Consider the following 24,328-nt stretch of genomic DNA (forward strand, 5'->3'; position numbering starts at 1 on the left):
GACCTCTTCAACAGTGGCACATGTCTTTCAGGGTATCCTAGATCGTGGTTACTTTATCTCAGAGTAAATTGTTTTCCTCTTTAGAAGAGCTATTCTTTAGTCAAGCATGCCTGGGTCTTTACCAATATCATCCTTTATTCATCTTGCTCCCAAAAGGCGGGTCCCACTGCATCTCATGAGAAACATTGGACTCTAGACACAACAGTTTTGACAGGCCAAACCACTAAGCAGATAGATCCCTTTCCTAGAACTGCCTAGCACCTGGCTCCCCACTGCAGCTGGCTGCCCTATGCATGTGAGTGGCACTGAAGTGTAAGTATGCTGCGTTACTAACTTCTCAGGACTCAGCCTGGCAGGTTTTCTATGGTGGTAAAAGCTGCCCTTCCCTGGTTCCTCCTTTCAGCTATCCCAGGGATCTTCCGACCAAGGTTGTGTCTGCCTGGAATTCGAAGCTTTCTACCTCCTGAGCCTCTTACACTAAGTCTTCTCACACAACCAGGCTTTCCTCTCTGCTATCCGAAGACTATGATGCCTCCAAGGAATTTGGCCAGGAGCTTCATTTGCCAAGTCTACCTAAGTCTTCAGGCTTCCTCTGGAGAATCTCTGGATGCATGATCCCAGGTCCTAAGGCAGCCTTTGCATCTCAGAGAGCACCTGCAGGAAATGCAGAATCTCAGGTATACACATTATACACACACACACACACACACACACACACACACACACACACACACACACGGTTCAGTCAGGCTATTGAACTTAGCTTTTTTTTAATGTGTGTATGTGTCATGTGTGCAAGTACTGAGAGCAGGGGATCAGGTTCCCTAGAGCTGGAGAAACAGGAGGTTGTAAGCCACCCGATGCAGGTACTGGGAACCAAACTTGGGTCCTTTGGAGGAGCAGCAAGCTCTCTTAACCGCTAAGCATCTCTCCAGCCCCAGGCTGTACTGCACTTAAAAGTTCATCCCCTTTGCAGGAGCACAGTGATGTAAGCCTATAGTCCCAGTTATTTGGGAGGCTGAGACTGAGAAAGGGGGTCACTTGAGTTGGGTCTGGGCTGTCGTGCTCTGTGCTGATCAGGTGTCCACACTAAGTTCAGCATCTATATGGTGACCTCCTCAGGAACAGGGAACACCAGGTTGCCTAAGGAGGAGAGAAATGGTTGGAAAGTCCATCCCCTTGGAACAGCAAGCACCTTATAGGAAATTATTCCACAAAACACACTAGAGAAAAATGAAACAAAATTTAAAGAAAAAAAAAACAAAACAAAACTCACATCATTATACAGATATGAACTAATCATAGCTTTATTTAGAATAAAAAAGCCTGAAACACACCCAGTGAGTAGTCTCAAGAGGATGAAATACACTGATTATTACCAATATGGAAATACAAAATACTCTGTTGGGGTAAAAAGAAAAATCAAGCTTTATTCAAAGAAATACTGAAAATAAATGTTTTTCAAATTGCAGTCGAGCACTTTAAGTGAAATTTTATGAATGAATTCTCAGAATCTATACAGTACATTCTAGTATTGGCCGATGCAAAGTTTACTTGAAACTAGTATTTTAACATATGCTTAACCTCCAATCATTTTAACATTCATTGATTAGAACAATTCAACTGCATGATGTTAAGCAAGTCTCTGATGTAGTATCTCAGAAATAACTTTCAAATACAAAACATTCACACCAGCAAGGAAATTATAAAAACGTGTGTCAATGACTGCAGGACTGGATCTGAAGGCTGTGTACAGATGGCGGTGCTTCCTTTTAGATAGTTCCCACAGTCAACACTTGAGAGAGACGCCACTCACTCTCGTTCCTCTGGTACACAACCACTGCAGTTCCTAAGTATCACTCCACTATGCATCAACTGAAAAATATATATATATATATGTATCCAAAAAAATGTCTTTAAGGAGACAGACAAGGGGTCTGGCCGCTGTGAGCGGAGGTCACAAGAAGCCCATCTGAAAATGACTCCCAGGGGCCACTGTGCAGTTCCTAATCTCAGAAGGACAGGATGGTCTTGTTAATGATTTCCACCGACTCCCGGATCTCGTCCTCCTTGATCACAAGTGGAGGGGCTAACCTGATGATATCGCCATGGGTTGGCTTGGCCAGGAGCCCATTATCTCGGAGCCGCAGACACACCTTCCAAGCGTCACAATCTACAGAAAAATGGTCACAATGTATACACAGAGATTAATGTATGAATACCCTTGTCATAGGCAAAGGCAGTGAGTGAGACTCTGCAGAAAGTATCCCAGTGTCTGCTCCAGAGAAGAAGCTCTAAGTCGCCGCTTTGCTCAAGAGGCTGCATTAATGACTTTTTGGCAAGCACACAACTAGGTCTGAACAACAGAGCACCCCTTGTCTGCAGTGCTTGGGGCCAGATTCAGGAATGCTGGCATACACAGAAGGAGAGGACCTATCTTGGAAAAGGGGCCCATGTAAACATGAAACTCGTATTTCACACTCACACAGCCTAAGGTAATCTCACACAAGACTCTTAGTATACCTGCATTTTGATTAGGGCCTGTCTCCTGGGATCAAGTATGGGATTTTCCTCCTTTGGTGTGATGGTGGTAGTCAAAACATTTCAGATTTGGGGCCATTTCAACTTCTCAGATCAGGGATGCCTAATGCAATCATAGGAGCTAATAATGTGAAAGGACTTGAGTAGGAGACGTATAAACGAAATAATGGAATAGTTATCCCCAAATCCAGGAACACTACACATTGCTGATATGGACACACTTCCTGGCCATCCAGAACTAAGCTTCATTTCCCAGCAGTATTTCTCAGCCTGGCTGCAGGCAGAACTGTCTAGAACTGCCCGAGTCCACCCTATCTCATCCCATCCATCACATACTCTCAGGTCGGATGGGCTCCCTTCCTTTCTCTGCTGGAATCTCTGCTTTAAAAAGGAGGAGTTAGCCCAAGAAGACCCAGCAGGGTGCCCTGGAGGGTGATAACTGGTATCGGGCAGAGGAAGCCTCAAACCTTCCTTATCTATTATCCACATCGAAGTCACTCATTCTTTTCCTACTGCTGCTTCTACAGCCTTGCTAGATGGCCAAAGCGTTCAGCTGAGGGGAAGATTGACAGAGACTCATCAGGGATCGCCAAGTGCTGCCTGACTACAGGCAGCAAGGAACTGTCTGCAAGGAACAAACATGGGCAAATGAGTGAAATATGCCTTCCCATTGGAAAGTCCTACGTTTAGGACAATATTAATGCAGTCACACTTGACCTAAATGGATGAAGCTATTCCACTTCCCTCCATACTTCATGTTGTCCGCCAGTCTAGTCCACTATCAGAGAGGACTGCTGTGTCTCTGATAGGACTATCTGCACAATGTGCTGTGGACAGTACCTTTGGTTTCTCTGATGACGATGGCATTTAGCAAGCCTTTCCCTCTTACACAAGTCACAACATCAGAGGGCAGCTTCATGAGCTCCTTTCTCAAGATGGCGCCCATCTTGTCCGCGTTTTCAGCAAGATTCTCTTCTTCTAAAACCTGTTTTAAAAAAAAAAAAAACCACATACACACACAAATATTAAGAGTGTCCTGGAGCAATCCACATAAGGCTGGGAACAAACCACCTGTAATGAGACAAAGACCAGAGCGACACCTCCTGCACTTGCTTTTCAGGGCCTGCATCAATTTCTAGCTAAACAGACAACCTCAGAGCCTTGCTTTAATCACAAATCCATTGTCAACCAGTCTTCGTGGCAAAATAAAGATTAAAATTTGTTTAATGCAAGCCAGGCGATGGTGGTGGTGCATGCCCTGAATCCCAGCACTCAGGAGTTAGAGGCAGGCAGATCTTTGAGTTTGAAGCCAGCCTGGTCTACAGAGCGAAATCCAGGACAGCCAGGGCTACACAGTCAAAACCTGTCTCGAGGAAAAAAAAAAAATCTTTAGTGCAGTATGCTGTTATTATCAGAACAGCTCAATGGAGTAAGTCTAATTTAACTTGAAACTGCTACTGTATCTTACATCTACTTTCCTGGGCTGGCTTCAAACTTGTGACTGCCCTGCCTTTCAGTTTCCCTAGTGCTGGGATCACAGTGGCGTACCACCATCCCTGATTTCGTTTTTTACCTGTGATACATTCTTATCTATGTTAGAATCAAACCCAAGGCTTTCCTCTTCCACTGAACTAAGACCACCAGCCCTCAAACCCGAGTTTGAAAAGGATAAAAGGGAAAAAGAGCTTTGTGATCACCTGTAATCCTAGCACTTGGGCAGCTAAGGCAGGGAGATTTCAAGCTGTCTAGCTGGGGCTACATGGTAAATTCCAGGTCAGTGTGAACTACAGAGTGAGACCTTGATTTGAATAAAACAGACAAACAAGAAAAAGAGATCTTGCTTTGCTAAACCAAAGGGTGGTCAGCGTACAGAGGTTCTGCCACTGCCAGGTGACTGACTACAGACTCGAGCAGCCCAGGAGTCCAGTCCTAATATTAGGGGAGGCAAAAAGCTACCTTCCTTTTTGAGAACGCCTTGCTCCTCAAACCTTCCCTCCGTACTTCATGTTGTCTAACCAAACTTCTGATCACACCAGGACTCAAATTAAAAATCATTTCAACACTACTTAAAAGCAGGGATCATTCAGCCATATCAGTTTTCACCTCAAGAGCTGCAATGGCAATTCGGCAGCCTAGTGGGTTGCCACCGTAGGTGGAGCCATGTTCTCCTGGTTTAATAGTCAGCATTATCTCGTCATCACACAGCACCGCAGACACCTGAAAGACAGAACCCATCATGTGACATTCCTCATATTCTCAGCATGCCAGGGACAGATATTTCTATAATGCTGACAAATTCTATCAACCAGCAGTTTACATCTGCCCTGACTCTCAGTAATAACCCAAGACAGGCCTTCTTAGAACTAAAAGAAATAAACCTTTTTATTATTATTTTATGTGTATGAAGTGTTTTGTCCACATGTATGTCTATGCAACAATGTCCATGGGAACCAGAAGAGGGTGTTGGATCCCTTGGAACTGGAGTTACAGATGGTTGTGAGCTGCCAGGTGGGAGCTGGGAACTAAACCCAGGTTCTCTGGAAGAGCAGCCAGTGCTCTTAACCACTTAGCCATCCCTGCAACCCAAGCAGAGCTGTTTTTGCAATGAGATAATTTATAGTCCTTTCCAAAATGCTATGCTTAGAAAACAAACTTCTCTGCAAGAAGACAATTCAGTCTACTCAGCAGGAACATCTACTCTTCAAAGCCCTTTTATCCCACATCAATTACTGGCTCTGGATGCAAACCCAAAAAAAGAACAAATGTTCCCATCTTATGTTCATTGTTCGCAGTCTTGAACAATTAGTAGTACCAGTTTCTGAAAAATGGGACGAGGAACTTCTGAGAGAAATGCTTCTGTCCAAATCAAATGCCACAACACATCCCAAAGCACACACTCCACATGGTCAAAACTGACCATGTGGACCACACAATGGAACTCTAAAATGTTCCAAGTGGCCTTTACCACACTTGCTCAAATCAAATGACTTGAAAGGCATCCCAATCAAGGTCAGAAGAAATAGAGGGACACTGAACTTACAGGGTATAAGCCACCAGAAAGGGCCTTCCCGAGAAGAACTATGTCAGGTCTGACATTCTCATGATCCACAGCCAGCCATCTACCAGTTCTGGACAATCCCGTCTGTATTTCATCAGCGATGAACAGGACCTGGGAGGAACAACAGACAACATAACCGTCATTCTCCCTTCAGAGGGAGATAAAGACCACTATCATGTCAACCCTCTCACTGAGTGTCTCTCTAGCACACCTGCAATCTGTGCAGATGTTCTCAGCACCGACACCATTTCAGTGGTGTCCTGTGGACATCTGTTTGCCGTGTCAGGCTAACACCTCCCAGAGGCCCGTGTAGCATTCACTGCTTTGCATGGCAGAAAGACACTTACTCAAACATCAAGAGTTTGGAGGGCTTCACTGTCCCTAATTTCCCTCTAAGAACAAACTCAGATAATTATATAATTATCCTATATAATTATCCAACATTTTCTGGAATTCTCAATACTAAGCAAAATCTCTATTAGCTTTGGTGAAGGAAAGGGAAGAAGGGTCGTAACATTTAGAGCCAAGGAACACAAGACAGGGCTTGGGAGTGATTAAGAGTGCAAGGCTCCTAGAGATGAGAGAAGAAAATCCCAGGAAGAGCCTGGAGGTCTGCAGCGGCAGCAGCCCTCAGCACAGTGTCTCAGCAGTGTTCTAGAGACTGAAAAGTTAGCTTCCACAGAGGGTTCTGAGCATTAGAATGTTCCTTAACTCTCAGAACTCATCTAGTGGAAAGTGCGATAATCATTTATCCTATCAGCAGAATCCAAACAAGTGCAAGCAAGTCTGGCCTCACTACAGAGTCAACGGGACCACCTGGTGCCTGGTGCAGAGTTCTCGAACTCCCGTCAGGTATCCTGGATCTGGAACAATAACACCTGCTTCACCCTGGATGGGCTCCACCATGAAGGCGGCAACATTTGGATCCTGAAGAGCACGCTACAAAAGAAACAGAAGGGAGTTCTAATAGCTTCCATTCTACCATATTTGGTAACTGAAGTCAAATACTATACATACTTCCTGTTAAGAATAAGAGTGAGACTTAGCGGTTTACAACACTTGTTGCTTTTCCAGAGGATCTGAGTTTGACTCCCAGCACTCATATGGTGGTTCACAACCATCCATAACTCCAGTTTCAGGAGCACCAGACATACATACATGCAGGCAAAACACTCAAATTAATTAATTAAGTGTGTGTGTGGGGGGGGGTGATGATGATGAATCCCAGCATGGTGGTTCATGCTTATAATTGTAGGACTCTAGCATGCTAGGTTTATAGGCACATACCACTATCCAGATTATCCCCACATTTTGCTACATCATAGATGTATTATAACTAAAAGCTAAGGCAGGAGCTGGAAAGATCACTCGGCCATTAAGAGCACTCACTGGCTACTCTTGCCAAGAACCCCGGTTCCATTTTTAGCACCCACATGAGGGCTCACAACTGTCTTTAGGTCCAGTTCCAGAGGATCCAATGCTGTTTTCTGGCCTCCTTGCGGCTGCATACACATGGTGCATTTATATGCAGGCAAACACTCACATAATTTTTCTTAAAAAAAACTAAGTGTCCTGTTAAAGCCATCTTATGACTTTTTTGTTTGTATTTTACAAAAGTACTCCACTTTGGAGATGGGATATACCTCAATGGTAGAACAACTGCCTAGAATCCACAAGGCCTTGGGTTCCTTCTCTAGCACCACAAATAAAGTACTGCAATTTACAAGTCTTAAAAACATTTTATCTAGGCCAAGAGTGATGGTACATGCCTTTAATCTCAGCACTTGGGAGGCAGCAGAGGCAGGCGGATCTCTACGAGTTCAAGACTGGCCTGGTCTATATACTGTTCCAGGCCAGTCAAGGCTTCAAAATGAGAGTCTATCTCAAAAGAAAGAATGAAAGGAAGGAATGGAGAGAAAGAAATTAATTTGATACAGTAATTACCTGGGTAGTATTCAAGTTGTTAATGATGTGAACTGGTGCGCTGGCCTAAGTACTGGACTACAAAAGCAGATCTCCCTGGGTTGGGCCCTGATTGCCCACTACTGAGAATGAGTGTCACATTTCAGCCTACCTTACAATAGATTTTCAGACTCACATAACTTTGTCTGTTCTGAGGTACTGGGGTCAAGCCCAGGCTGTCACACAAGCTGTTTGACCTTGCAAGGAGCAACCTCCCCTATCCTCATTAATGATTTTAATTTTTGAAGGTGAGCATTTGTCTGTAATGTAAGAATGGTAAGTATGTATCTGCACCACAGGCATGCCTTTTACCCAAGATGGTCAATGTTAATGTTAAGAGTCCTCTGAACTAGAATTAGAAAAGGTTGTGAGCTTCTAAACTGGCATACGGAACTGAACCTAAGTCCTCTGCAAGAGCAAGTATATGATCTTAATCACTGAGACATCTGTCCAGCCCCTCATTAACGTGTTTTTAATCCACATACTGAACAAGTCATAATTGATTCAAAATAGTTTCCAGTTGCTGTGAGCCAAGTACCATACCCCCCATGATGTACCTCCAGTGCAGGCAGATCGTTATATGGGATAGTTTCAAAGCCTGGCATGAAAGGTCCAAAGCCTTCATAACTGGTCGGGTCTGTGGAACTGGAGATTGCAGACAATGTTCGACCCCAAAAGTTTCCATCTAAAAGGAAAAACAAATAGTAACTATTCCAAAGAAACCTACAAGTTCAGTAATACTACTCTACAAGCACCTCGGGAAGCCTGACTACAAATAAAGGGTTATTTAGAGAACCTCTGTGAGCTTTCAATTACTCAAACAAAATCTGATACTAATTCCAATGGTTCCCCTGCCGGCAGCCAACAGGTCTTCTAATTACTGTTTTAGACCCTTCTCTACGGCGCTTTTCTCAGACCCATTCTAACCAAAGCCGCACAACTGAGGCATCAAAGCACGGTTTCTGGACAAAGAAGGAACATTTACAACAGGGATGTGAGAAGAGAAGGGTCTGCATAATGATCAGCAGTTCCTTTTTTTTGTTTGTTTGTTTTTGTTTTTAGATTTTCGAGTCAGAGTTTCTCTGTCCTGGAACTCACTCTGTAGACCAGGCTAGCCTTGAACTCCACCTGCCTCTGCCTCTTAAGTGCTGGGATTAAAGGTGTGTGCCATCACTTTTGATAGCCCAATACTGCAAGCTACCTACTGAATGGAATGCATTTTCAAATTCACTTACAGCAAAGGTCCTCAGACAATCCAAATACTTTCCGTGTTGCCTGCCTTGACATTATAATCCTCCATAATGCTAAATGGAACAGACGTCTGCCTTTCCTCAGGATCAAGTTTTTTTCTATTAATAAGTGTGCCTGGGGCCACTGGAGGCCAGGCACTACTCCAGGACAGGGGATGGACAGGTAATTAGCCTGGGAGCTGCCTATCCTCAGAGCCTCCACTCTAGAAAAAAGCAAACATCCTAATATCAGCCAGCAAAGCAAACAGCGGCATCATTTCAGCTGGGGTTAAACTCAACCATGAACAATACAGTAAACAGAATGGGAATTCATCTCACTAACGATGTTTTGACATCTCCACCACCTATGCCAGCTGCAACTCAATGAACTCAGTCCTGGGTGGTTGTATCTTAGCTTCTTGGCATCTCTACGAAGACTCTTGCAAAAGCATGTGTCACCAGGGTCTCTGACTCATGCGTCAGCCCATCTTTTTCTCACCCACATGCAAAAGCATATTCGTTAAGATAACAAGCACCAATGAGACCAGGAGCCAACTTGTTCTCCTCTCCCTAGCCTCGGGGATCTCATCCTGTGGCTCGCTCTGCAGGAACAGACCATCTTTCATTGTCATTTCAGCCCACTGACTCATCAGCCTCTTTTAATACAACGTAAAAATATCTTTGCACCCTTCACTAGTATGAAAGAGACTGTACAGTCTATACCAGAAAGGACATTTTGTTTAGAATAGCCAACAAGGATACCCACAACTAAAACACAAGATTTTACAATGGTAAATTACAGGCAGTTGCTTATGAAGCCACAACTAGGCTGCTGGGTTAAGCCATCCTTTTTCTGAATTACTCAGAAAAATGCCACCGTTCCCATTTCTTCTTTTGTCTCTTTTGGATGCTGGCAAGAGCCTGACTATACTTTCTCTTGTACATGAGGCTTTTTCATGTTTGGGTGAAGCCCTCCCTTCTGTCTGCCACGTCGCTGCTCATCTGCCCTTGGCGTCCCTCCTCTGGGCAGCGTCAGGATTTACAGCTTGTCTCTACAGCTGTTCTTTTAACCCCGAATAAAACTGTCTTTGAGTTTTAAAAAACAAAAAAAATGGAGCCAGGGAGTGGCACACACCTTGAATCCCAGCACTTGGGAGGCAGAAGCAGGTAGATCTCTGTGAGTTCTAGGCTAGCCTGGTCTAAAAAGTGAGTTTCAGGACAGCCAGGGCTGCACAAAGAAACCCTGTCTAGAAACGCCACACACAATCCCCACCCCACCTACCCCACCTCAAAAAACAGTGGTAAGAGCCCAGTGTTGGTGGCGCACGCCTTTAATCCCAGCACTGGGGAGGCAAAGACAGGCGGATCTTTGTGAGTTCGAGGCCAGACTGGTCTACAGAGTGAGATCCAGGAAAGGCGCAAAGCTACAAAGAGAAACTCTGTCTCGAAAAAACAAAAACAAAAACAAACAAAAAAAAAAAAAAAACCACAGTGGTAAGTTACAGAATCATGGTAACATTTCATCAGATCATAATATGTCACCTCCAATATTAATTGACTCTGGTCATAATTTTATTATGCTATAGGATTTATAATTTAACTGTATGTATTCACCAGAAAAAGCAAAAATGGATTTGACCACAAAAATCAGCACATACTTCTTTTTTAACTAAAATCAAAATTTTAAAAAGCCAGAATCTACCATTTGAATATACCACAAAGATTATCATCTCAAATTACATAATCCCAAAAATCTGTAAGTCTCTTAACAAGAATTCAAAGTATTCCTTCTCAACCATTCTCCAAAGTGTAACAGGGCAGCTTCAGCCTCCTGGTCCTGACAGTTTCTTAGAACACAAGGGCATATTCACTATTAGAACTAAAATCCTGACCACAAGCCAACATGGTGAGGCATGCCTTTAATTCCAGCACTTGAGAGGTAGTAGCAGGCAGATCTCTGTGAATTTGAGGCCAGTCTAGTCTACAAAATGAGTTCCAGGAAAGCCATGGCTATATAATAAAACCCTGTCTCAAAAACCAACAAAAAATGTTGGCTGCAGATGCTCAGTGACAGAATGCTTGTATAGAAAACACAAGGCCCTGCACCAAGAAAGAAAAAAGCAACTAGGAAATAGCTGTGAGGAAAATGTGGTAAGATGAGAAACGAAATCAAAGTCACTTACTTCAAGAGAGGACTGAGGAGTTAAGAAAGAAAAATCTTGAACTAGGGATGTGGCTCAGGAGTAGAGCATTAACCTGGCATCCGTTAGATCTTGAATTCATTCCACAACATCACAAAAAGAAGATCTCATACATCAAGAAGTAATGTAGAAATCCAAGAAGGAATCCCCCCACCAACCTTTATAAAACTGTCCAGAAATATTATGTAACAATTAAATTCACATACCAGCAAAAACAATCTTTGCTTTGTATTTCTGGATGCCCTTCACGGTGTAGCCCCAGCGACGAGCAAGCTTACAGGCAGTCTCTCCAGCCTCCACTCCTATTGTGGGGAAAATGCTCACATTTAACTAATGCTGCAAATTACCAAAGAAATCAGCTTAGCATGGGGTGCACAGCTAAATCCCAGTCACTTGAGAGGTTAGTTCAGGAAGACTGTAAATTCAGGACCAGCCTTGGCAATCTAGTGAGATGCTAAATAAATACAAATAAAGAAAGAATTGATTGACTGATTGATTGACTGGGAACTTAACAAGAATGGAACTGTTTTACCTGTATTCATAGGAAGAACTTTGTGGTAGTTGAAAAGCTTGGTAATGTACTCCTCATATTCACCAAGGACATTGTTATAGAAAGCACGAGACGTTAAGGTCAGTTTGTCCACCTGACTCTTCATAGCATTTATGATCTTGGGGTGGCAGTGTCCTTGGCTGACAGCACCATAAGCACTCAGGAAATCAAAGTACTGCCTGCCTTCCACATCCCACAAATAGATGCCTAAAATACACAGGGAAGAAAAAAGAACTTGAGTCTCTGTATGACATAGACCCCCAAACTGAAGACTGATTTTTTAAGCCCTCTCCACACCTACACATGAAATTCTATTTAATATATTTTTATGCTTAAAACTTGGTTTAGTTGCTGGAGGGTGGCGGCTCACACCGTTAATCCCAGCACTCAGGAGGCAGAGGTAGGTGGATCTCTGAGTTTAAAGCCAGCCTGTTCAACAGAGAGAGTTCCAGGACAGCTACAGAGAAACCCTGTCTTGAAACTTCAGCCCCCACACCCACTCACCCACCCCCAAAAAAACTTGGCTTAGTGCAAGCCTATTAAACTTTGATTGAGAAAGAAGTATTAAAGCTATATTTTATCTGTCTACCTCTGACACATATATTTAACAGAACAGTAAAAGAAGAATGTAATTCTGTCATGAATTTTGTATTTTAGTGGTGAATAAGCACTTAAAAATATACTCGATTAGTGAAAGTGTAAAATCCAGTGTGAAGGTCCACAGCTTCCATTCCAAATGGTTAGTATAGGAGTTTACTGAAATATAGACTTTGGGTCTGGTTAATTTCAGTGTGCGATGTTATTTTTTTTTTTTTTTTTTGAAGCTGAGGATCGAGCAATGTTATTTTTATTTGCAAGTTTTTTATAATAAAGTTTGTTTAAAAAAGAAACAAAAAAGAAAGAAAGGAGGGAGGGAAGGAGGGAAGGGAGGGAGGAAGGGAAGGAGGGGAGGAAGGAAGGAAGGAAGGAAGGGGTTGTAACCTCTTTACCAATTTTCATTTCAGGAGCCAAAATTTTGAATTTATGAAGAAGTTACACACAACAGACAAACACCTTGTAAAGTAGAGATGACAACCGACCATATAACAGGGCATTTGCAAACCATATGCCTGGTAAGGACTCAATGATGTCAACAAAAATGATTAGGCGTGGTGGCACACACCTCCAATGCCACCACTGAGAGAATAGAGGCAGGGGGATCAGGAGTTCAAGGCCAGCCTGAACTAAGCAAGACCCTGTTTTTAAAAATGGTAAAAACAACTTGCTAGCACTTCTTCAAACACATGCGGATGTTAACATGAGTGTAAAAAGATGTATACTACATCACCAGCCACTAGAGAAGTGCAAATCTAAACAAGGAGATGCTATTCCGTACTAGCCTGGTTAGAGTGTGTAAAAAGGAAAAAAGGGGCAAAGATACAAATAACTTAGAACTCACGTACAATGCTGGTGGAGTTGTAAATGGTGCAAGTGCAGCTGGGTGTGGTGGCGAACAGCTGTAATCCCAGCACTTGGCTAGCTGAGGCTGGACAAATGCAAGTCTGAACTACATAGTGAGAGCCTGTCTCTCCACCAATACCCAAAGTTAACAAAAACGGTACAGCTGCTCTGAAAATAAGGTAGCCATTCCCAGCTGGGAAGATGGCTCAGTGAGTAGGAGCTCTTGCTATGCAGGCATGACATGAGGACCTGAGTTTGAGTCCCCATATCCCACATTTAAATGAAGCTGGGTATGGCCACACATTCCTATAACCCTAGCATTAAGCACAGATATGGCAGGTCCCAGGAGTTCGCTAGCCAGCTTCATGTTCAGCAAGAAACCCCGCCACGAGGAAATAAAGCAGAACCTCAGAGAGGAGACACCTGACTTCCTCTTTTGCTTCTGCTCAGGCACAGATATCTCACATATATACATGGTTATTTTAAAAGGTTGGCAGTTCCTCTACAAGCCAAGCACAGAGTTACTGCATGACCTAGCAATTCCATTCCAGAGATCAATTCAGGCAGTGCCAAATTTTTAAGAAACATTAGCTTACAGGGCTGAAATAACTTAGTTGGGAAAGTGTTACAATGAAGAAATACTGGCCCAGGGAAGAAGGAGGAGGAAGAATGTGGGGAGCCCCAAAACAGCTTGACCACACACAGCTGCCATGACAGACTTAGAGGCCCAGACATAGCTTCCCGCAGGCAACATGTGGACCCAGGAAAAGCCATAAGCTGACTCCATCCAGTGGGTCCTGCATCTAAGGGGGAAATACCTGACATTCCAAACATTCCCTATACCCCTAGACAAATGTCAGCCAATTGGGGTCCTGAACCCTGGAAATCCCCTCACCCTAACCTCTGCTATGATAAAAACCCCACCCTGCCTGGGCTCTGGGCTCTCTGCTCTCACCCCTGCATTGGACAGACACAAAGACCAAGCCCCAGAGCTTGAAATAAAGGCTCTTTGCTTTTACATACGGGATTCGGTCTCCATGGTGGTCTTTGGGGGGTCCCCACGATCTGGGCATAACAAACCCAACAAGAATTAGAGCCCTGGTCTAAAGTTCCTTTTGTAATTCAGGACATAAAAGAAAAGTGGACTCCTGCTAGGTTGTTGACTTCCTGATTCTGATGATCACATGTGCACATAAAAGATAAAGTCCCCGCAGACCTTAGAAAGGACACGCTGACTATCTAGGAGTGAGAAGCTAGAAAACAGGGTGATCATGGGGCCAGGGGAGGAGAGAACACAACAAATAAAAGCCCTCAGCGATCCGCACGAAGAGGAAAGAACATTTTACTACCATCATAACTTTTCCCTAGAGTCATGTCAAAATAAAAACTAATAGTTAAAAAGAAAAATTGGTGGTGATGTCACATTCCTATTTCTTCTGCATGTCCCCTAGGTGAGGCCACCATGGGGAAGACCCACTGGCACGGGTACCCTAGACACTCAGTAAAGTCAAAGGAATACTATCTACAACACACATTCAGTGAGGGATGGACCTGAGAAAATACTAAACTACTAATTCTTAGAACAGCAAATATGGGGGTGGATTAATTAGAGCATACCTTTTCCTCTCTCCAGGGCTACAGGTAAAGGATGGTAATTATGTGCACCATACTTAGATTCCCGTTCAAAAATGTACTCAGAGGATGGTGGGCCTTGGACTGTCTTCTTAGTGGCAACAGATGCAGTAGAGGCGACTGAGGCATGGACTCCTCGCCTCAGAGCAGCAACAGACTGCAAACTTGCTAGTTTGGAAAACATTGTGTGGGTCCTTCAGGAATGGAAGTACAGAGACCTGTCCAAAGTAACGAGAAGGCGCTGAGTGAGAACCTTTCCAGGGTCAACACATGTCTGTTTACTAAGTAACTGCTGAGCATCTACCACAGTCACTATCCAGCCTTTTCCTATCAGGTGTGCAGAGCACAAGGCAGACATCAGGGCACCAAGTCAGAGGCCAGAGCTGCTGGGTGCCCATGAGTCATGGGGTAGGAAGCAGGGGCTATGAACCATTTACACTTCTTTAAAGCCCAGGCTGGTCTTCAGCTCTGGGTTCAAATGACCATCTGGAACTAGCGCTATAAGCAGCACATGCCTCATCCTCCCTCAGCCCCACTCCTGCCCTGCAGGACCACCACCACCTCTATCCTCTGTTTTGCATTTTTTCTCTGTCCCGGGTTTACAAGTAGTGAAACAATAACAAATGTGTTTAATCTAGATGAGGTGACCCCAGCATTTAGGAAGCAAGGTGATCAACACAAGTTCCAGGCTAGCCTGACCTACACAGTAAGTTCCAGACCAGCCTGGGCTACAAGTAACCTCTGTGTCAAAATAGAAAGGCTGGGGGAGAAGAGACAGAGGGACAGAGCTAGAGAACTGCTCAGCAGTTCACAGGATCTGCTGCTTTTACAGAAAACCTGGGTTCAGCTGTCAGCACCCACATGGTGACTCACAACTGTCTGTAACTCCAGGGGATCCAGCACCCTCTTCTGACCTCTGCAGGCACCAGGCACCCACATGGTGCACATACATACAAGCAGACAAACATTTAATACATATAAAATTTAAAAATATATAAATCTAAGAGAAAAATGGAGACAGGAAAAAGTAACTTTTAGAGGCTGAAAAAAGTTTAGCACCCAAACGACAAAAGGTAGAATCTGTAAAACCCCTGGAAGTCAAAGTGAGCACAAACAAAGGCAAGAAGACTTGTTCTGGGATTCGTTAGGAGTCTTGAGCTTTGACAGTAACAAACACAAATATATATATAGATGAATGTTTCTATAACCCCAGCCAACACACACACACACACACACACACACACACACACACACACACACTATAAAGAGATATCAAAAAATCAACTGTTCAAAGAAGAAAAAAGTAGTGTTGACCAAGAGAATATCAAAACCAGCCTCCACCAGTGCCCCCTGACTTCTGTGCACACTGCTCACCATTCAGATAAAGAGCCTGAAACAGAGACGAGCAAGGAAGGGTACAGTGAGGGAAATAAGAGCGTGCAGAGGTACCACATCTGGAGGCAGGGGGGAAACGGTTGAAGACAAATTCTAGATTAGGGGAAAGTTACCAAAGGCCAGGCACGTTTAGGATGTCTCTATCTCCTTACTTTTTAAAAAAGACAAATAGCTAATTCATGTTTCAACAAAATTCTCTAGCAAGTCAAACCATGCATAATCCTAGCCTTCTTGACTGAGCTGCCAAGTCAGCCGATCACAGGGCTTGGCTAGCTTTCACCTTGGCTCTCCCTCTACACCAAAAGTCCAGTACAGTTCAAGAATCTGCAGTCACTAATCAAACCCAACAACTCTGTCTTGTTTGCCAGAAACTTGCTGTTATTCTTTCTTCCCACGGTCAGAGCAGAGTACAGATCTGAAACTCAAGCTCTAGGGACTGGCTTGAGAGGATCCCCATGATCCTAAAGTAAAGCACACAATTATACACAAAAGTACATTTTCCCAAGGAAAAGGTCTGTAACGTCCACAGTATTTTCTCTCACACGAACAAAAAACGATGCAAGAATCACTAGACTGGAAATGGCGGCTAATGAAAATGTCTAACTGTACTACAAAGAAGTGGTCCCCATCACCACCACTAAGTTAAAACACCTATTTATCATTTCTTTCTAGGCTCTTTACAGTCTATACAGTATATGCTGTTTGAACTACTAAAAACTTAAACCAGTATTAATTTTTACCTAGCAAATAAGCATAAAACATGCTTTCTCAGCCAGGCAGTGGTGGTACTATGCCTTTAATCCCAGCACTAGGGAGGCAGAGGCAGGCAGATCTCTGTGAGTTCGAGGACAGCCTAGTCTACAAAGTGAGTTCCAGAACAACCAGAGGTACACAAAGAAACCCTGTCTCAGTAAAGAAAAATATGCTTTCTCAGATACTTCTTAGCAGTGCACTTACATACACACAGGCAAAACACTCATACATACAGAAATAAATAAATCTTTAAAATCATTTTCTAATGACATGGCAAGGTATTTTAGGATATGTTTAAGTAAAAATAAAATTATACATACAGGATGTGTTCAATTATGCAAAGAATATTAGAAAAAAAACTATTAAGGAAAGAAACAAAAAACTCACTGTGACTATCTTTAACTATTCTCTATTTTCTACAATGACCATAAATTGTATTTATGGTACTGGGCAGTGGTGGTGCACACCTTTAATCCCAGCACACAGGAGGCAGAGCCAGACCGATCTCTGTGAGTTTGAGGCCAGCCTGGTCTACAGAGTGAGATCCAGGACAGGACTACACAGAGAAACCGTGTCTCGAAAAACCAAATTAAAAAAAAAAAAAAAAAAGAAAAGAAAGAAAACAATGTTGTTTAAAGAAAAGTACATTCAATACTCTGAGGAAGTGCAGTCTTGGGTCCACTGGGTCACCTGTTTATAGGTCAAACTTGGAAATAAGAATGACTGTTATACTTTTGCTACCGAAGTCTATAGCCCTGGTTTTTCAATAGGCAGAAATATACTCAAAAGCCTGGTTATTGAAAAAAATCCTAAAAATGCTTCAACAGTGTATTTTTACAGGTTAAGATAAAACTGCTGAAGGGGGCTGGGGGAAGACTGTAATCCCAGCACTTGGAGGCGCCAAGAAGAGGGTTTCCAGGCCAAGGCTAGACTCAGCTGACTCAAAACAAAGCTTCAAGGAGAAAGAACCTAAAGAAGGCTACCTAAACTCAACTTACCTCAATTTACACAAGAATTACCAGCTCAGCTACAATCTATTTATCTGCTGGGTCCCCTCCATTTTATACAGCATGATTATGATCAGTAGCCTAACAAAAACATCCAAAACATAAGTGATACCCTCCAAGTTCTCAAAGTAGATCTCTGGATATTTTCCTTAACTGGGAAAGATCAGAGGTGCACAGACCATGATATATCAGAATCTACTATGCACATTTCCATTAAAGAGCCTCTGTGTTCAAGTTACTCAGTTTGTACTGTATGAGAAATGTTAGAACAAAATACTAATTAAAGTGGCCTTTAAAATGCCATCAATAATCTTCTCTAGGCTTGGGAAATGGTTAAGAAATCCACAGTGGTAGGAGATGGTAGAAAACCCACAGCGTTTCACAATTTAAATTTGTCAACTGCAGCTGAAGCCATTCATGGGCATCTTGAGGAGTTCATGTTATAGCTCCAGGTTCAGCACAAAGGAGCCATTCATTCAGTTCTCTTCGGCTCTAAGTTCACAGGAACGCCAGCCAATTTCTACCAAAAAAACAAAAACCACTGCCATGGTGTCCTTTTTAAACTGGACTATTTTCTTTAAAAAAATAAAATCCTATATATAGGCCTGAGGATCAGTTAGTAGAGTACTCGCCTAACATGGCTGAAGCCTTAGATTCCATCTCCAACACCAAATACACTGGAGAAGCAGATGTAGCAAGATCATGAGTTCAAGATCATCCTTGGCTACCTAAGAAGTTAGAGGTGATCAGATACTCTGGCATCCACCATTAATCTCTGCACTCTGAAGGCAGAGCCAGATGGATCCAGACAACCTGGTCTACATAGTGAGTTCCAGACCAACCAGGGCTACAGAGTGAGACCCTGCCTTAAAATTAAATTAATAGAAATCAGACAAGAAAGTAAAAAGGAGTGACCAGCCATGTCTCAAGAAAATCACCTAGCCTGGGCTTCTGCTGACACTCTCTTGTCTGCCAAGTGAACAAGGTCCTTACTGAACCCAAATCCTAAAGGAGGCAAGGAAGCAACAGAAAGCGACCCAGACTAGAGAAGGAATGAGGCCACCCCACCCCGCATCAGGGTACGTTAACTCTGAGAGGTCGCCTCTGTCCTCCTGTGCAGAAGTTCAAAGGTTCACTCTTAGACCTAATAGCTTTCAGTCTTCAAAGGGCAAAACAGTGTGTTGCTACACACATTATTATTCACTTATTATTTATATTTACTATTTTTATATTATTTTCTTGTTATTTACATTAAACAGATATAAGGGCCTAGAAATGAGAACAAGTTCTAATGATAGGTCGAGAATTCTGAACACCTAACGTTTCATTTCAAGCTGTCCTTGTTCACTGCCTTCTGTCAGCCCACAGCAATGTTTCCACAGTACAGTGTCCATCAAGGGCTGCACTTGGGAGAATTTGTTTAGTCTGCCTTATTAAATAACATTTTCTTAAATTACTCGAAAAGAATCACCAGTGTAAAGTCATCCAAAAGTCATTGAAAATGTTCAGCTTGAGAAGTAAATTTGGTTTGGCTATTGTCAAATATTTACTTTTCTGAGGTAACCATTCACAAACACAGGCCTTATTTTTTGAAGTTCTGCCAACAAAAGCTTTGCTTTACGTAACCAATATTCTGGCTAAAATTCACCTCAAGTGCGTCACAAGCAAACAACTAATACTACTGAAAAAGGATTGGACCAGCTACACCGCACCCTCCACACACCTCCAAATCACTGCCCATTCATTACTGTTTTTAAAATTATGGACTCTGACTCATCCTCAAGAACTCAGCAAAGGGCATAAAATAAAAACCCAAATAACTATAATAAAAATAGACTGTAGAAGAAAAATATATAAAACAGGGGGGGAAATACCTTTAAAAATAAATCCTAAATAAAGTTTCAGGGGCTGGAGAGAAGGCTCAGCAGTTAAGATCACATACTATTCTTCCAGAAGACCAGAGTTTGGTTCCCAGCACCCACATTACATGGCACAACTACCGAGAACTCCTGTTCCAGAGGGATTGGACCTCTCTGGCCTCAGAGAGCATCTGCATTCAGGTACACATGCCCACAAACACACACACAACACACACAACACACACACACACACACACACACACACACACACACACACACAATTTTTTTTTTAAATCATAAATACAGTTTCAGGTTACATGCAACTAATTTACCCACAGACACTCTGACAATCTTGATTGAAGAGATATAGGATGGAGAAATTGGAGATTATTCAGTTGGAAAGGACACTTCCTTCCAAAATCACTTTCTCCTCTTTCAATATATCCTGACACATCTACAAGGTAAATAAATGCACTACCAGGCATGATGTAGGCCCGAGGCAAGGTTTGTTGGCATCAGAAGTTCCGCGCAATTAGACTGGAATTTTTTGAGGTTCAGCATCGTTTGCGAAAGGTCTAGGGGAGTGACAGGGGTGGGGGGGGGGGTCTTTGCACCGAAAGCCCTGTGGGCCAATCCCTAGCCAACATCTCAATAATGTACACGTCACTTCCTCAATCCTCTTAATTTGGTTTAGGGCTGCAGAGAAAGTGGGGAGCGATGGGCAGGGGCAGGAGCAGTCGCGGGACACAAGCGGCTGCCCGAAGAACTCGGGCTCGGTCCTCATCAGCGTCCCCCACGCCCCGCCCGGTGACGGGGCCACGCGTTCACTGCTGTCCCCAGGGATCCGATCCCCGGCAGCCAGGAAGCTCGAGCCTCCACCTTCTCCAAAGCCGAGACCTCGGAAGGCCCTAGGCGAGTGCCCCGAGGGCGACGAGCCCGAGCTGGGTCTGGCAGGCGGCCGCGCCACGTCTCCGGCCTCCGGTTCCCTGCTCGTCCCCTCGCCGAGCCCGCCCCGCCCCGGAGAAGTGCCGCACCCAAGACCAGTACAGCCGTGCGCTTCCCCGGCTGAGACTCTGGGACACCTAGCAGGTCCCGAGCAGCTCCTGCCCAGTCCCCGCGCCCTGGATACCTGACAGCGTCCGTCCGCTAGCAGTGAGCCACCGCGCTGGAGTCGCCAAGCCCGATGTGGCCGCCCGGCGCGTCACGTCGTTTAAGACGCCGTGTCTGCCCCGCCCCACCTGTGCTTGCAGGTCATTGGCTGAGGCGGAGGGCCGCACACCAATCACACGAGGCCCTCCCTCGCCCCACCCACTCGGCCTTGAGCCGCGGGGCGCCAAGCTCGTGCTCTCGGTAAATGTGCAGTCTGTTTGTGTGTGCGGCGCTTCCTGGATTCAGGAGCAGTTCGCTGTCTTTTACAGGCAGGGAGACAGAGACTCGAAGGGATGCTGGCATCCCACTGCATTTCTCTGGCCGATGGACCCTCCAAAGCCTTTCCTGGAAGAGCCTCATAGGAACAACATCATCTCCTCTTAGATGCTGAAATCACATGAACCCTCACGTGCCAGAATGGTGGAACAGATTACTGACACTTCTAGAATCATCTCTGCAGCTATTAACTGTTGTTAATAGTCGTTGTAAATGACAGCAACCCAACACGGACTGGCCTGCTCTGCCCTCCACCACCATGGTTAAAACTCAAAACCCAAAAAGGATATCTATCGTAGGATAAACAGAATCAAAAAGCGTTTGAGTATCATTTTGTCTATAACAGTCGTTATAAATCAGGAAACATGCAGATAATAGAAGAGACCCAGAGTTACCCAATACAGTGCCATGAGCCACAGGCAACAAAGGACTGTCTGCCAGCACAGTGATTCACTACCCTATGCATCAGGGTCAGCCAGAACATTTCACACTCCACTTTGGAATGACTGTGTGTGAGTGAGAAACCACAAGGATGGAGGGACCAGTGCACCAGGGAGAGCCATTATCAGTCTAGGTATCAAGGTCGAGAAGTATGGTTTCTAGAACCAGAAAAGAATTTGAGAAGAGACCACTTGAGGGAGGTGGGGGCGGTAGTGCACACTGTTAATCCCAGCACTGGGGAGGCAAGAGACAGGTGGACCACTGAGTTCGAAGCCAGCCTAGTCTATAGAGCAGTTTCAGGACAACCAGAGCTACACAGGGAAACCCCATCTTGAAAAAACCAGAAGAAAAAAAAAAAATTGGATCTCCCTCCTGCCAGCGTTTCTCATGGACTGAAGCACTCAGAGGCCAGAGGCCTAAGGTGTCTGTTAAGACAGTCCCTACAGAGCAGCCTCCCAAGACAGAAAGTAAGACAGAAACGAGGAGGGAAAACAAAGCAGGATGGGAAAGAGCTGGGGAAATGGTTCAGTAGGTAAAGTGATTATTGAGCAAGCATAAAGAGACCAGAGTTCAGATCCTCAGCACCCATATAAATGCTGGGTGGCATAGAGGCCCCTCTGGAATCCCAGAGCTCAGGGAGGTGGAGACAGGAATATTCCTAAAGCTCTGGGTTCAAATGAGAGACCCTGGCTCAATAAAATGTGTAAGGAGGTGAGCAATTGTGGAAGACACCAGACTTTGTGTACCCACACCCATGCAACACTGGTGCACATACACACCAAAGAGGGAGAGAGAGAGAGAGAGAGAGAGAGAGAGAGAGAGAGAGAGAGAAGAAGGAGGAGGAGGAGGAGGAGGAGGAGGAGGAGGAGGAGAAGAAGAAGAAGAAGAAGAAGAAGAAGAAGAAGAAGGAGAAGAAGAAGAAGAAGAAGAAGGTGGTAGAGGGTCAAATGGCAGCCATTCAACAGCCATAACAGGCAAAGTCTTAGCTGGCCTGGCTAGGAGGGGCAAGAAAGTAGTGTGGGCTCAGAGACAGAGCTGTGAAGGGCAGAGCCTACATCTGCAGGGGCACTGAGCAAGTCTCAGACGGCACTTGGCCCTCCTGGGCTCATCCTGTCCTTGGCCAAGGCCATTTGCCCAGATCATTACCAAAGTGATCATTACCCTTCTAGGGCTCATTATGATCATAACTTTGTCTTTCAAATCCTGATTCCCTTGACACCACCTACTTTAGTATGCTCAACCTCCTTGAGGTTTGACCCTTCTTCCCCTGGGGTCAGAAAGGAACTGTTTCTCTGTGGTCCTGCTCTGCAAACCTGGACAAGTGCTTGGGGCTAGAACCCAGGAACCCTGTCGTGCCTTGGCACGAAGGAGCAGATGAGCTCATCAGAAGAGCTAAGTGTAACACCAAAACATATGGTCTCACAAGTAGGATACTCTTTGATGAAAAGGTTTTCATAAGCAAGTAATTTCTGACACTGTCTGGGTTTTATCACTTCTCACTTATCAGAGAAGGGCACTGGGTACAAGGAGCATGATAAAAATTTATGGTTTCCCTCCTAACCGTTTTTTTTTTTTCCCCATCATTAACTGTAGCCAAGAAAGAACAGCCTGTACCTCAAAGTTGGCTTTTCGCACCGGAGAAACAGAGCAACTCTGATTACATTTGCACAATCTAAAAACATGTACTCAAGGCACACAGGGCAGGGATTGTTGGAATTTGACTGTACCAACAGATTAAAGCAAGTAATTCTACAGAAACTCGAAAACCTAGTGAGGAACAACACTGTGAGCAGGTAGCCAAGACCCAAGTTAAGTCCACAAGTTAATCTGACAAATGTCCCTTAAGTGGCATGAGTGTCTGACCCTGTGTGGAGTTTCCTATCAAGTGAACCAGTGTGAACAGGAAGAGAAACAGACAACTGGGAAGTCTTCCTTCAATAACCGTGAACAGAAATCTTGTAAGTTTGACTTCATCTCACGTGGGAAGGGAATGAATACTTTGTCTTCTTAAGCAGACAATTTTCAACAGTTACTGACTAGAAAAACCACTACGGTTGCCAGGCATGGTGGTACATTCCTGCAATCCCAGCACTGGGGAAGCAGAGGAAGAAGGATCATTGCAAGTCTGAAGCCAGCCAGAGCTACACAGAAAGATTGTTGCAAAAGGTGGGAGTGGGGTGTAAAGTGGAGACACAGCTCGACGATTAAGAGTGTGCGCTGCTCTTGCAGAAAATTGGTGTTCAGTTCCCAGAGAACCCACTTTAGGGGAGCTCACAACTGCCTATAACTCCAGCTCCAGGGGATCTGATGCCTCTGGCCCCCATGCACTCCTACCCACACACATATACACATAATTAAAAAAAAAATCATGAAAATAAGTTTTTTTAAAAAGAAACAAGTGAGAGAATATGGGTTATGGAGGCTTCCCCCCACCAATACTTCATCGTCTACCTTATTATTTGTTATTAGTATAGGCTACATTGACTTAGGCTTCAAATTTTTTTTTTCCCCTTGGTTTTTTTAAGACAAGGTTTCTCTGTATAGTCTTGGCTGTCCTAGAACTCACTCTGTAGATCAGGATGGCCTCAAATTCACAAAAATCTGTCTGCCTCCACCTCCCAGTGGGCCACCACTGGTGGGCTTCAAACTTTTAATCATTTGAAAAATCCACACTAGTTCCAAGAAGGAAGTCTATGAAGAGACCTCAGGAATATTAGTGGAAACAAAACAAAATAAAATAAAAACAACAACAAAAACAGCAAGAGAAAAAGTAAAGTGGCAAATTATATTCTTGCTAAAAAGATGTCTTCCTAGGGCCAGAGAGATGGCTCGTCG

At 44.1% G+C, this 24,328-nt stretch overlaps 1 protein-coding gene across 2 annotated transcripts; it reads right to left on the reverse strand.

Annotated features, from left to right (window-relative positions):
- Positions 1-1,283: 1,283 nt before the first annotated feature.
- Positions 1,284-20,836, reverse strand: Oat (ornithine aminotransferase). Of its 2 annotated transcripts, none has more exons than XM_036207497.1 (10): positions 20,757-20,836; positions 14,599-14,831; positions 11,524-11,748; positions 11,198-11,293; positions 8,119-8,246; positions 6,416-6,538; positions 5,582-5,710; positions 4,645-4,758; positions 3,382-3,526; positions 1,284-2,173 (listed from the first exon to the last, which is right to left on the reverse strand). In XM_036207497.1, the coding sequence occupies exons 2-10, from the start codon at positions 14,795-14,797 to the stop codon at positions 2,013-2,015; spliced, it is 1,320 nt and encodes a 439-aa protein (XP_036063390.1). In that variant the 5' UTR covers positions 14,798-14,831; positions 20,757-20,836; the 3' UTR covers positions 1,284-2,012. The 2 variants fall into 2 exon arrangements, with proteins under 2 accessions (XP_036063390.1, XP_036063391.1); XM_036207498.1 differs by lacking the exon at positions 20,757-20,836 and adding an exon at positions 20,106-20,174.
- Positions 20,837-24,328: the final 3,492 nt, after the last annotated feature.

Source organism: Onychomys torridus, chromosome 1 (assembly GCF_903995425.1).
Source record: "Onychomys torridus chromosome 1, mOncTor1.1, whole genome shotgun sequence".
Taxonomy (NCBI): Eukaryota; Metazoa; Chordata; class Mammalia; order Rodentia; family Cricetidae; genus Onychomys; species Onychomys torridus.